General features: G+C 43.5%; 1 protein-coding gene across 6 annotated transcripts in view; it reads left to right on the top strand.

Moving 5' to 3' along the window:
- CARMIL1 (capping protein regulator and myosin 1 linker 1) overlaps positions 1 to 14420 on the top strand; it is a 476507-nt gene that overhangs the window by 454646 nt on the left and 7441 nt on the right. For all 6 annotated transcript variants that reach the window (XM_033934492.1, XM_033934489.1, XM_033934488.1 and 3 more), the window contains exons 35-36: positions 1549 to 1782; positions 11502 to 11642. In XM_033934492.1, the coding sequence (XP_033790383.1) occupies positions 1549 to 1782; positions 11502 to 11642 (375 nt within the window). The remainder of the gene's footprint in view (positions 1 to 1548; positions 1783 to 11501; positions 11643 to 14420) is intronic.

The following is a 14420-nucleotide window of genomic DNA, read 5'->3' as shown; positions in this document are numbered from 1 at the left end:
TACCATAATTAAATAAAATAACTATTTCTGAAGTTTATAGGGAAGGATGGTGACGGAGGGGATTCCTCGCGGGGACGGGTGGGGACGGAGGGGATTCCTCGCGGGGACGGGTGGGGACGGAGGGGATTCCTCGCGGGGACGGGTGGGGACGGAGGGATTCCTCACGGGGACGGGTGGGGACGGAGGGATTCCTCACGGGGACGGGTGGGGATGGGTGGGATTTTGGCGGGGACGGGTGGGGACGGGTGGGATTTCTGTCCCCGCGCAACTCTCTAACTCAAACAGTGACAGACTACAGAAGACATATATGTTTTTACTTTAGTTGGTGAGAAAATAGCACCAATACCACCAAAGGGAGCTAGATAATGAAAGTGGAAGAGACTGGTGAATTTTAGTACTCTAAACCAAGTGTAGAAGATACATGCCATATGCGGTAACTTTTCATTTTTCTAAAAGCAAACATTATTTGGAAAAAGGATTTTGTTTTTTATATTATAATAAAGAGAGAATTTGGGAATAGAGATAACATACATTTTTTTTAAAGCTCAGATAACTTTTAAGGGGATAAAAAAGAGGTGTTGTGTTATAGTTTGTTTGCAAAAAAAGACTTTTTTTTTGGTGAGCAAATTTTCTAATGACGCCAGCAAACGCTTCGATTTGAGCTACATGACAGTCCTGAATACACATATTAATGAGTAGATAGTGTGCTATCAGTCCCCTGAGGAAGGCATCTCTAGATGCCAAAACTGGGATCCTAGTGGGGACTTTTAAGATATTGTAACTTTTTAATAAACATAACTGTTGGTTGATTTGGGCATCTCGCTTGCTTTTTCTCTTATTGGTTTGTCACATATTGAGGCAAGGTCCTTCTCTCGTTCTCTGTTGGTTCCATATTGTGCAAACATTTTTGTCAAACAGGTATTTATTTGGGTTATCTCAGTTTGAGCTGTATTAGGTAGTGTAGATATTTCCCTGCCCACGAGGACTGTTAAGTGGCAGACGTGAAGTGCACTTTTCTGGTTGTTTGCCCAGTGCTCTAACCACTTCTTTTTTTGTTATCTTTTATGATTTGTAATGTTTCTTTTAATGCTGAAGAAAGCCGGGGCCAGCACTATATGGTTCACTTTCTGCTGTGAGGTTTCTTGAACAATTCTGTCAAGTCAGTACAGTTTTAACCTGAGCGAACGCTGTAGTCTCACCACTGGCCATCTTATTAAAAAGACTGGAAGAGAGCTAGTTGGCAAACTCTCTGATGTATTTTTAAAGTTAACAGGGCAAATCTGACATTATCAAACCAATTTCACTTTTTTGAAAGTGAGGTGTGAACCCATTTCTAAAATGATGGTGTGCTGGTTCATGTATCATAATTGTACTAGAACATATGCCAATATTCAACACAGAAAACTATGAAAGGGAGCTCTGAGTGTATCTTACCATTGAATTAATTGCTAATATGCATTTTAAAACTGCATTATTTTGCTGTATGTATATTCATATTTTCCCTGCAAAAGGTCTCTCATTGATTTAGGCTTGGGTCTTTTTTTTTAGTCTTTAAACACCACCAGATCACCACTGAGAGCCGTTTTCCACTGAACAAAGCTGACTCGACCACCTCATCCCATGAAAAGAATGCGAAACCTGAACAGAGAGCAGAAGTTTGTACAAGGTCTAGAAGCTCTTCATGTACTCCTACCAGTCCTAAGCCTCCACTTCAGTCCGCAAAGCCTAGCCTGCCAGGACGCCCCGCAGTGCCACAAAAGCCCCGAACTAGCTCCCGTAACGGTAAGCAGATTGTCAGGACTATGTGACACAGGCTCAGTCAGGCATGAAATAAATGGCAAAACAATCATTTGTTTGCTCTATATTTCCTAATTTTGTTTCTTTCATTTGTTTGCCTTAAAGAGAACCCCTCCATTTTGTCAGATGGTCAGTCATTTCTATGGAATGTAACCAAACAGAAATAAGAATTATTAAAAATTAGTTTTCAAATTCCATTGTATTTTTCACTGTTAGAAGTAGAAAAAAATTTATTATCCTAAGACAAGCAGGCATCATATTCTCACATGTGGGAGATGTCATTCATGGAGCCCGGTACAGACAGTGTTAAAATGTACTGTTACTTTAAGCTTTTGTGAAGCTTCAAGACAGCACGTGCGAGTGCCTTCCTACCTGACGTCAGCTTGCAGTTCCTCAATCCTTTGCTTTCAACAAAGCAAAGAAGTTGTGTGTCTGGACTCTGTCCATACGAGTTGCCTTCCCATCAACTATGTTTTGCCATTGGCTCGTTTTCTTTTTTTATCTTATTATTTCTCTCGTGTTTTCTTTTCTTTACTTTTCCTTCAGTTTTTTGGGTGAATTTTTGACATTCACACTTCCCTTAGTTGGGCCTTCTGCCCATTTAGCTTTCAGGGTTTGAACTTGCGTTTTTAAGTCTCAGCATTGCAACCATTGTGTTTTTTTTTTACCTTGTCACTGGGATTTTTCCTCTCATGTTGAGGCCTTCTAGCAGGTTAAAGAAGTGATTTCATTGCCAATAGCCCATATCACTCACTGATCCGTACAACTGGTGCATTGAATGGACTCTTGTACCTGCTGTCTTACATTGAAAAAAAACGCTCTCTTAAGGCTTAACGCATCCAGAAAGAGAAGCTTTATGGAGCGGCCATTGTCTCCGAGGACAAATCGGTGCCAACAGTACCGGCTTCGACACCTCCCTCAACATCAGACTTGGTTTCTACATCAGGTAAACCTGCTAAGAAGCCGTCCTCATCACATCCAGCATTGCAGGTATCTTCACATTGAGTCCCTCGATGCATGACAAGTGTCAATGCCACCATCGATCTCCATCGGTGCAGGCTGTGTCTCCTTTAAGGCGTGCTTCCTCATTGAGGTCACCCATACCTCAGGACCCTGCAGTGCCAATGGCACCAGTGCAGTCCTTCCAGGACCAACTTAAGGACCAGAACTAGCTGTGCTGTTCAAAGCACATGCAACACCGGTGCTTGCACCGACTCCTTTGGTACCGGCCCAGCCTGAGCATGGCTCATCGAGGCCCCATGGTACTGAACCTCACTCTTGTAGTAAATCTACATCTTGAAGAGCATCGAGGTCCTACGGTACCAATCCTTGCTCCTCTAGTAAATCTAAAAAAGCATCAACATCTCATGGTACCAGTTCTCATTCACCTCGAAGTAAGTCAAGATCTAAGACCAAAAGAATTACCATACTGGGACAGACTGAGGTCCATCAAGCCCAGTATCCTGTTTCCAACAGTGGTCAACCCAGGTCCTAAGTATTTAGCTAGATCCCAACTTGCAAAACAGATTCTATGCTTATCCTAGGAATAAGCAGTGGATTTCCCCAAGCCATCTCAATAATGCCTATAGACTTCTCTTTTAGGAAATTAAACCCTGCTAAGCTAACTGATTTCACCACATTCTATGGTAATGAATTCCAGAATGTAATTAAATGTTATGTGAAAAAATATTTCTGTATACTCAACATCGATCTTCATCATCTTCAACTAACTGAAACATAGAAACATAGAAACATAGAAATAGACGGCAGATAAGGGCCGCGGCCCATCCAGTCTGCCCACCCTAATGACCCTCCCCTACCTTTACCTTGTGAATAGATCCCACGTGTCGATCCCATTTGGCCTTAAAATCAGGCACACAGCTGGCCTCAATCACCTGAAGTGGAAGACTATTCCAGCGATCAACTACCCTTTCAGTAAAAAAGAACTTCCTGGTGTCACCTCGCAGTATCCCGCCTCTGATTTTCCACGGATGCCCTCTTGTTGCCGTGGGACCCTTGAAAAAGAAGATATCTTCCTCTGTCTTGACGCGGCCCGTGAGATATTTGAACGTCTCGATCATGTCTCCCCTCTCTCTGCGCTCCTCGAGCGAGTACAGCTGCAACTTTTCCAACCGTTCCTCGTACGGGAGATCCTTGAGTCCCGAGACCATCCGAGTGGCCATTCTCTGGACCGACTCCAACCTCAGCACGTCCTTGCAATAATGCGGCCTCCAGAATTGCACACAGTACTCCAGGTGGGGCCTCACCATGGATCTATACAATGGCATAATGACCTCCGGCTTACGGCTGACGAAACCCCTGCGTATGCAACCCATGATTTGTCTTGCCTTAGATGAAGCTTTCTCCACTTGATTGGCAGCCTTCATGTCCTCACCGACAATCACCCCTAAGTCCCGCTCTGCTACCGTTCTTGTTAGGATCTCACCATTAAGGGTATAAGTCCTGCATGGGTTTTGGCTACCCAAGTGCATAACTTTGCATTTTTTGGCATTGAAACTGAGTTGCCAGGTCCTAGACCAGTGCTCCAGTAGGAGTAGATCGTGCATCATGTTGTCGGGCATTGAGTTTTTGTCCGTTGTGCTTTTGCCCACTACATTGCTTAGCTTGGCGTCATTGGCAAATAATGTTATTTTACCTCGGAGCCCTTCTGTCAAGTCACTTATGAAGATATTGAACAGGATCGGGCCCAAGACCGAGCCTGGTACCAACATCATCACAAGAGTTCTCAATGTTCTCACTGTCATCAAACTCCTCAGACCAAGAAGCGTCTATCTCATCTTCTTCTTACAGAGTCTCATGGAGTTGAGGATATCGATTCAGATCTCTTTTTACATACTGATACTGATCTTGACCCTACATTGCTCCAGAGTTGTATGGCATCCCATCAGATCCATCTCCTCCACTGCCCTGGCGCAGATCACCTCCTAAAGGATTATCTTTCACAAAGTTTATCAGTTAGATGGGGAAAGCTTTACTTGTTAAATTAGAGGCATATACTGAAGTGGAGCTCCTTGAAGCATGGGATTTTGATGAGCCTCCTAAAGAGCTTCTCAAGTTGCATCTTCATACTTTACTTAAGGAAGCTATATTTAAGCACTGGGTGGAAAACTCCTCTCACACTTCCCATAGTTCAAAGGAAAATTGACTTTTTGTACAGAATACAGTCGTGCTCGGGATTTGATAAACCACAGTTGCAGCACCAGTCTTTGCTAGTTGAATTTATTCTTTAAAATATTTCAGGCCATGTAGGTCTCATCATGGATAAGTTTGGATGCCACCTTTACCAGAACTCTGTGTTTACTAGAAGAGTTTTCAGTTATAATTTCTTTGTTGTTCTGTCTTAAATAACTTATAAAGACCCTTGCTGATTTTGAACAGTATATTCCACCTAATCGTCTTCCAGGTTTCAAGAAGCAACTTGTATCCTCCTTCAAACTAGAAAATTCATAGCTAGATTGGCTTTTGATGCATTTGATGTGACATCTAGAACATTGGCTAGGTCTTTTGCTGTGAGACAACTAACATGGCTTCAAGTCTCTGACCTTGACATCAGCATTCAAGATCGCTTAGCCAACATTCCTTGTCTAGGAGAAGAATTGTTTGGAGACAAAGTTGAGGATGCAACGCAAAGACTTACTCGACATGAGTAAAGGTGGGCTACTTTAGCGGGATCTAAGACTCAAGCATTTAATCTTCCCAGAAATCTTCTTATTCTCTTTATAAGAGGCACTATCCAGCAACCTCGTCCTCTTCTAAACCTCCGCCAAAGAAGAGGTAAAAAGCACAGAAGACTCCGACTTCTGCTCCACAGAAATCAACTCAGTCTTTTTGACATGCTACTAGAGAGCATAGCCACAATTCCTCCAACTCGGCCACCTCCCCAACCCATTAGAGGCCATCTTCTTTTGTATCATCAATGCTTGACTCTCTTTACAATGTATACTTGGGTCCTCAAAGTCATTCAGAAAGGTTACTCTCTTCATTTCATCACCAGTCCTCCAAACAATCTTTCAAGAAAGTCCTCTTTTACATCTCAATAGATGTCTCTTCTTCAGGCAATCGAAGCTGTTCTTCAACTAAATGCCATAAAGTCAGTACCCCTTCCCAGAAAAATCAGGGGTTCTACACCAGGTATTTCCTAATTCCAAAGAAGACAGGAGGTCTTCATCCCATTCTGAACCTCCAAGCTCTCAACAAATATTTAGTCAAAGAGAAGTTTTGGGGTCTCCATACCCACATCTAGAATGAAATGTGTGGATGTGCTCTCTAGACTTCAAAGAGGCTTACACAGACATTCCTATACATCTGGACCACAGAAAGTTCCTTCATTTTTGTGTAGGTCATCATCATCTTCAACACAAAGTTCTGCCATTTGGCCTCACTTCCTCTCCAAGAGTGTTCACAAAGGGGCAAATTCTATAAATGGTGTCCCGATTGTAGGCAGCGGTAGGCATCCTACCGCGTGGGATCTCTTGGAGAGTGAAAGAGAGAATGATTACTGCGGATGGGCAGACTAGATGGGCCATTTGGCCTTTATCTGCCATCATGTTTCTAAGTCTTGTGCCACATCTTCTCACTTTGAGGGATTCCTCACATAGACGTTTGCATCTCCCCACAATCACTAGTTACCTCAATTCTGCTCCAAACAGTTTTCTCCTCATCGCCTGGAAACAGATGCATTTCTTCTGGATTGGTCACACAAGTTCCTGTATGCATTTCCATCAGTTCTTCTAGTTCTGAAGACGCTAGTCAGACTCAAACAAGAATTAGTCACCATGATTCTCATAACTCCTCGGTGGCCCAAACAACCTTGGTTCTCCCTTCTGCTTCAACTGAGTGTCAAGGATCCAATTCCATTACAGATCTTTTCGTCTCTGCTCACTCAGAGTCAAGGTTCTCTTTTACATCCTAACCTGCAGTCTCTACCTTTCAACCTGACATCAGCAGATTTAGATCTCTCTGCTCCAGTAGAAGCCATTATAGCTGTTTCCAGAAAAACACTTACTCACCAATGCTATCGATTCAAGTGGACACGTTTTACTTCAAGGTGTAATCTCCATTACCTGGATCCTTCCACATCCTCTATTCCTTCGATGTTGGACTACCTTCTCCACTTATCCAACCTGGATTTAAAACCACTTCTGTCAAGAGTACACCTCAGTTCTGTTAGTGCTTTCCATGCTCCTTTCAATAATAAAACTTTAGCTACACATCTGCTTGTTCCCTGTTTATGAAATGACTCTTAAATTCAAAACCTCCACTAAAACTGCCTCCAATTATTTGGGATCTGAATGTAGTCCTCTCAATTCAGATAAAGCCTCTATTTGAACCTTTTGCAACTACTTATATTAAGTTTCTCATTTGGAAAGTGGTCTTCTTGATCTATGTAACATTTGTTCATCGAGTGAGTGAACTTCAAGTACTGGTTTGTGACCCACCTTTTACAGTATTTCATCGCGACAAGGTGGTTCTAAGAACTCATTCTAAATTCCTCCCGAAAGTAGTCACAGAATTTCATCTTAATTAATTGATTATGCTACCTGTTTTCTTTCCAAAGCCTCATTCTCATCCAGGAGAAACGGATCATCACACATTGGACTGTAAACGTGCTTTGGCTTACTATATACAGAGGACTAAGCCCCACAGGTCTTTACCTCAATTGTTCATCTCTTTTGACCCTAATAGATTAGGAGTGCCTATAACCAACTGAACTATCTCCACACAGTTAGTAGCCTGCATTTCCTTTAGCTATGCTCAAGCTGGGCTGCAGCCCGAGGGACATGTTACAGCACACCAGGTCCAAGCTATGGCGGCGTCAGTGTTTTGTTTTGTTTTTTGCTTTCTACTCCCATTGAAGATATTTGCAAAGTAGCTACTAGGTCCTCAATTCACACATTTACATCTCACTACTCTCTAGAAACCTATTCCAGATGAGATGGTCACTTCAGCCAAGCTGTGCTACAAAGTTTATTTTCTTCCTGAAGGTCAACTCTTCCTCCATCCCATTTCAGTAAGCTAAGGAGTCCCACATGTGAAAATATGCTGCCTGCTTGTCCTAGGATAAAGCACAGTTACTTAACAGGTGTTATCCGGGGACAGCATGCAAATATTCTCACATCCCTCACACCTCCCCTGGTTGGCTTATTAGTTTGCTTACCGAACTGAAGAACCATGAGCTGACGTCAGGCGGAAGGCACTTGCGCATGTGTGATATGCACAGTCTCAAAGCTTCGCAAAAGCTTAAAGTGACAGTATACTTTAACAATGTCTGTACCGGGCTCCATAGATGACATCACCCATTTGTGAGAATATCTTCCTGCTGTCCCTGGATAACATCTATTTTGGGGGCACTCCGAGGGTGGAGTCTGCACTTGGCTGGTTAAGTGCTGATGTTCAGCACTTAACCAGCCATGGTAAACACATAAGGATAGGATTGAAATTTATGTGGTAAACTATATCACACTTAACTGGCTTTGCTTTATCGTCCACAAACCTGGAAATTCTGTGCCAAAAAACAGACATGACCCAGCATTGAATTTCTGGGCATAATTCGGACATCAGCCAGCAAAAAGATGGAGTGTGTGTGTGTGTGTGCAAGAAGGGGGCTGGAAAAAAGGTGAATGGTTGTGTGTTTGTGTAATGGGAATGTGTGTGATTGTGTAATGGGACTGGTCGCTAACTATGTGGCTATGTCTATAGGAAGGTGCATGGGGTTGTGTATGCTATGAAAGGGGCTTAAGAAAGGTGGATGGAGTAGTGTATTTTTACTTATTGTTTTATTGTCCTTATTTTAATTACTGTATTTCCCCACTTATAGGCTGCCCCTCTGCATTGGCCGCACCCATGTATAGGCTGCAGAAAAGGGCAGCCTATGTTTAAAAACTGGAAGATAAGCCGCCCTATGGAATTAACCGTGGCTTATCTTCCGGTACCTCGCCTGCCCTTTAACACCATCCCCCCACCCCTAATACCTTTATCGGAGCCCCCTGGATGTCGGATGGCGAATCTCCAGTGGTGCAGAGCAGACGTGATCTCTTTGGCATCCAGCCTGCCCCCGCACCACCCTCTGAATGGCCGATGTCAGCTCTCGCGGGACTCTCGAGAACTGATGTTAGTCACTCAGCAAGTGGTGCGGAGGCAGGCCGGATGCTGAAGAGATCGCGGCTGCCCTGCACCGCTGGAGATTTGCCTTCCGCCATCCAGGGGGCTCCAATAAAGGTGGTGGGGTGATTATGTAAAGTCCATACATAGGCCGCCCCATATAACAAGGCCACACCCCATACACGGGTTTGTAAAACCCATGTATAGGCTGCGGCCTATACAGTAAAACCTTGGTTTGCGAGCATAATTCATTCCAGAAGCATGCTTGTAATCCAAAACACTCATATCAAAGCAAATTTCCCCATAGGAAATAATGGAAACTCAGAGGATTTGTTCCACAACCTAAAAACTTTAATACAAAATACTATACATACTTGTATTGCAAGACCTCGCTCATTTAGAACAGTCACTAAACTCCCACAGCGTCGGAGAGAGAAGAACCATCAGCTCAGTTGTGATGATGTGACAAATATATGCTGTATGTACTCGTATTGCAAGACTTTGCTTGTATATCAAGTTAAAATTTAATAAAATGTTTTGCTTGTCTTGCAAACCAAGTTACTTGCAATCCAAGGTTTTACTGTATATGGGGAAATACGGTACTATCTGTTATATTTATCCTGTATTTTTATTGTACTCACCTTGTTGTGTTAATGTAAGGTAGCATCTCAGATTTGACAAATACAATATTATGTACGTCTGAAAATCTTTGTGAACCGCAATGAATCCTTGCTGAATCCTTTTGGGGTATAAGAAACTGTATTATATTGTATGGTAATTGTTTTAGAGAGGGTCTAAAGTAGCTTGAGAAGCAACTGCTGCCACAGAATATAGAGGATTGGAGAAGGGTTGAAGAAATGATGGAGGTAGGAGTGGGAAGAGGGTCTGATGGAAGAGAGGAGAGTGCACTAAGGGAGGGGGGAGGCCAGTAGGATAAGAGAGGCCTGCATGGGGAAGGGAGACAGGAGCAGAGAGGATTCTATTATGGGGAGAGAAAGGAGTTTTGTTGGCGAAGCGAAAGCTATGTACACCTTGTAGCCAGAAGGCAATGGTGAGACAGTGGTCCCACTGGCCAGAGCTGCAGTAGAGCACGAAAACGGCAGAAAAAGTGGAAGGCAAAGATACATTGTTGAGTTCTATGTTGGGGGGAGGAAGGAGAAGAAAGAGAGTATTAGGGAAGAAGGAGAACCAGGGTCAACCTAAAAGTATTTGGGGCCCTAGGTGAACCTTCTGCCATGCTCCCGTCGCATAGCAGCTCAAGATCCAGCTCCCCTTTTCTTACATACTCAACATATCCCAGCATCTCCGCTACCCCTCCCCCCAGGCGGCCAGCATGCTTCACATTTCCAGTCCCTTCCCATCCTGAATATTCAGCATTTCCTCCTCTTACCTGTCCGCTCTACCTCTTTCTGGACCTAGGCTGAAATTGCAATTAGTCTGAGCACTGACACTCAGCCTTTTAACAAAGGATGCCACATCATATCCCTTTCTAACAGTGGAGTTTTGGTTGGGGAAGGAGGGAGAGATGCAATAGCGCTTGATTGTGGATCTGTTCTTAATGGCCCTGTACTAGGACTGAGCTTGAATGCAAATTTGGCCTGGGTCCAAATACAGATAAGGCAGTGATAGCAGGGGCAGGTTAGAGGTGGAGATGCTGGATATGGATAGGGGCTGGAAAAGGGAGTGGTGATGCTCCCCAAATTCTAGTGCCCTAGGTGGATGCCTGGTTTGCTGAAATGAGGGGGGAAGAGCATGGGGGTTGTGTCCTCACTTGTACTGTGCCTTTTATCTGTGCGGCAACATACTCGTTTTAGCACAAATACAACCTGTTAACCCCTTGGTCTTTGGCCAGCACACCTCCCCAACATTCTTGCAGCAACTCTCATACACAAACTATACCCCTCTTCCTTATAAGAGATTTGTAAGTTATTAAAATATTCTGGCTATTAGTTTTGAATTATTTTGCATGCATAATTTTCTTTTTTTTTTCTGGCATATAATCCCCTGGGTTGTGTCTTATTGCAGAAATTATCAATCAACATTTTCTGGCTCAGCATGGACTTCATATGAGAATTTAATGCTCAAATTAAATTTATGGTAGATGCATGGAATAGCCTCCTGGTAGAGGTAGTGGAGACAAAGACTTTGTCTAAATTCAAGAAAGCATGGGATTGGCACATGGGATCTCTTAGGGAGAGGAGGAGATAGTGGATGGGCAGACTGGATGGACCATTGGCCTTTATCTGCCATCATATTTCAATGTTTCTAACAACTAGGATAGGAGCTTTAGTTGTACAGAATACCAGAAACAATTTGTAAATGTGTGTAATGCAAGTTCCAGTCAGTGGTGTACCCAGCACTGAATCTTTGAGAGGGTGGAGGTTAACACAGGTAGGTAGTGGATAGTATGGTTGTTAACACCACCTCCAGTTCTCCTCTCATTGGGTGAGCCTGACCTTAAAGGGGGGTGAGAGGCAGCATGACTGTGTTTGTGGTTCCAGTTTATGTACATTATAATATGAGGCTGTTAAAAAACAATGTTATGGGATTGTTTATTTTGTTTTGTGTTGTCCTTCCCATAGAGGATTTGCCAGATTCCCCATCTGCATCTGGTTCTCCTAAAGTTGCCCTGCTTCCACCTCTTCTCAAGAGAGTCCCTTCAGATAAGGAAAAAGATGGTCAGAGCAGTCCTCAGCCTGCCCCCAGATCATTCTCACAGGAAGGTAAGCAAGCATTCTTGCGGGATAGCCTTGATCACAAACCTGAGCAAAAAAAAAAACAAAATACGGTTACCAAAGCCATTTATAAACACTGTTCAAAAAAAAAATGCAGGTGTAATAAAATTATCTGTAATTGTCTTTTGATCTTTAAAAAATTTGGATCCAATTAGGTGCTAATGTTTGTCCAACACTATTTAAAATGGTGTACTATTGGATGCACTTGGGCATCCTGCGTTAACTGCCAAATGTAGATGCACTAACCTCATGCTAAAAAATAATGTATTTGGAGGGGTTGTGTCAAAGGGCGGAGAGTGGATGTAACTGGTTAGCAAAGGAATACCGCATGAGCCCCTACTGCCTACAAAGTGGGGGGAAGTAACTGGGAAATTCTATAAATGGCACCCTGTTTAGGCGCCCCAATCACGGCCGCCTAGTGACACCTAAGTTTGGGATTCACATCAAATTTAAGTTTTTAATTGGCTTAATCTCTGTGGTTTTTGACCACATCAGTTTTCAGCCAATCAAAAAAATTAAGCAATTTAAGAGTTCTGAGGGGGGAATGTAGGAAGGAGGGCATGGGATCCCCGGTGGTGGCTTCGGAAGAGGGAGGCAGGCAGGGAGGAGGGCATGGGATCACCAGTGGTGGCGATCATTAAGGAGGACGAAGGGTGGGATATCTATGCAGTGCTGCCCCCAACAAGCAATTCACGTACCCACCACGTGTTAAACTCTGATCTAGAGATGGGAATAACTAGTGATATAATTAAATTTGCTGATGACACAATATTGTTCAAAGTTGTTAAATCACAAGAGGATTGTGAAAAATTGCAATAGGACCTTGGGAGACTGGGCATCAAAATGGCAGATGATGTTTAATGTGAGCAAGTACAAAGTGATGCACGTGGGAAAGAGGAACCCAAACTATAGCCATATGATGCAGGGTTTCATGTCAAGAATCAGAGTATACAAGCATAGTCTGAAAAATTACATGGTAGGTGTCTGTGCATAAAGTCACTTGCTAGTTTCATAGAATCAAACATTTGCCATTTACCTTCATGGTATATTTTGAGGAGAGCTAGATATAGGAATATGACCTTGCGCTCTACTAACATTGTACAGATAGGGTGAAATGCATTTAATTTTGTCAGAGACACAAAGTAATCCTGGCTGATTCTTATAATAGAATGCATTCTGTTTCTCTCTGTATGCATGGAGAATTTCCACCTTGTGTTGACAACATGTGGGGACATTGGTATCTATCAGATTTCAGGACTATGCGATGCATGCGGTCAAAACTTGAAGGTACCAGTGATGCCAGCATTGGTAGCTCTGACTCCAGCCATCACCCCAGATCTGACAGTAGCATCACCTTAGGAATGGTCTCTGGAAGTCTGAGGAAGCACAAATTTCTTCATCAAGATCTTTTCTCTAGATCTTCTAATTTATCAATTTGAGTCTGAAGTTGCTATTTAAAGTTTTCAATGTCTGATTCTTAGTGCTACAGATCAACCTCTACACCAGATACTCACTGCTCTAATTCGGTAGTGCATTTTTCATTATCAGCAAGCAGGGTTTCCAATATCGATTCCTCTCTCTCCCTCAATGACCACCTCAACTCCTTGGCAAAATCATGCTTTTTCAGCCTTCACATGCTGAGGAAAGCTAGATCCTACTTCAGCCAACAACACTTTGCCATCCTTGTCCAATCCATCATCCTCTCCAAACTACATTACTGCAACGCCATCTACTTAAATCTATCAAAAAAAAGTATTCTAAGACTCCAGCTAATCCAGAATACTGCAGCCAAACTGATCTTCTCAAAACGCAAGTCTGACCATGCCTCCCCACTCCTTGCCAAACTTCACTGGCTTCCAATAATCTCCAGAATCTATTTCAAATGTTCCTGCCTGGCTTTCAAGATCATTCACGGAATCCTGCCTCCTCTTATCCCACTGTCTTTCAACTCCTCCAGTCCCGACTCCTCCAGAACTGCCCAAAGGCTTAAACTAGCCTTCCCCTCTCCACGCGGCATCCACTATTCAGGCAAACTGGGAAAATCCCTTCTCTTCAAAATCACAGGTCTTTGGAACGACTTCACCACCCCACTGCGGAACCTGAGCTCCCTTCAGTTATTCCGCAAACAACTGAAAACCTGGCTTTTCAGCAAATTGTAGCTCTATCCTTCCCCCCTTTCTCTCCCCCCTTCTACACATAAGTTCATGTAATCCTTTTTCTTCTTCTCTACCCACTATTTTAAGTTCTTGTAAACCGTGTCGAGCTCCATTCTCATGGAGATGATGTGGTATATAAACTTAAGGTTTAGATTAGATTAGATTAGATATTTTGGACAAAAGTTGGTCCATGCTGCACCTTCAACCCAACTTCCTTTGGTCTCGGTGCCTATGTTCGAGGACATGCTTAAGGCTATTATTACCACACAGTTTTCCTCGGTGGTCAGCCAACTTGTCTCAACTTTGACGCCTGTGACCTCGGTCTCGACCCAGTCGTGGTCTGACCAGCCTGAGCGTCCCCTCGTCTCTCAAGACCTCACCCGTAAGACTCGTCGGGTTCCCTCAAGTGGTCCCCTGAGGCGCCTAGGATTTTTCAGGGGTCCCGGCAGGGGGTCCATGTTTCTCCCACTACTGTGGGGCGAGGCTTGCCTCTTCAAAAAGGCCCCGGTCTTCCCCGCCCTGTCAGGGCAGGTCTCCAACCTCAAAACCATCTACACACACGCTTGTCCTCGAATTGGACTCTAGTGTATGTTCCCCATCGAGGAGCTTG

Source organism: Geotrypetes seraphini, chromosome 2 (assembly GCF_902459505.1).
Source record: "Geotrypetes seraphini chromosome 2, aGeoSer1.1, whole genome shotgun sequence".
Classification (NCBI taxonomy): domain Eukaryota; kingdom Metazoa; phylum Chordata; class Amphibia; order Gymnophiona; family Dermophiidae; genus Geotrypetes; species Geotrypetes seraphini.
The sequence above is the reverse complement of the archived record's forward strand: the minus strand, read 5'-3'. Positions and strand labels throughout refer to the sequence as shown.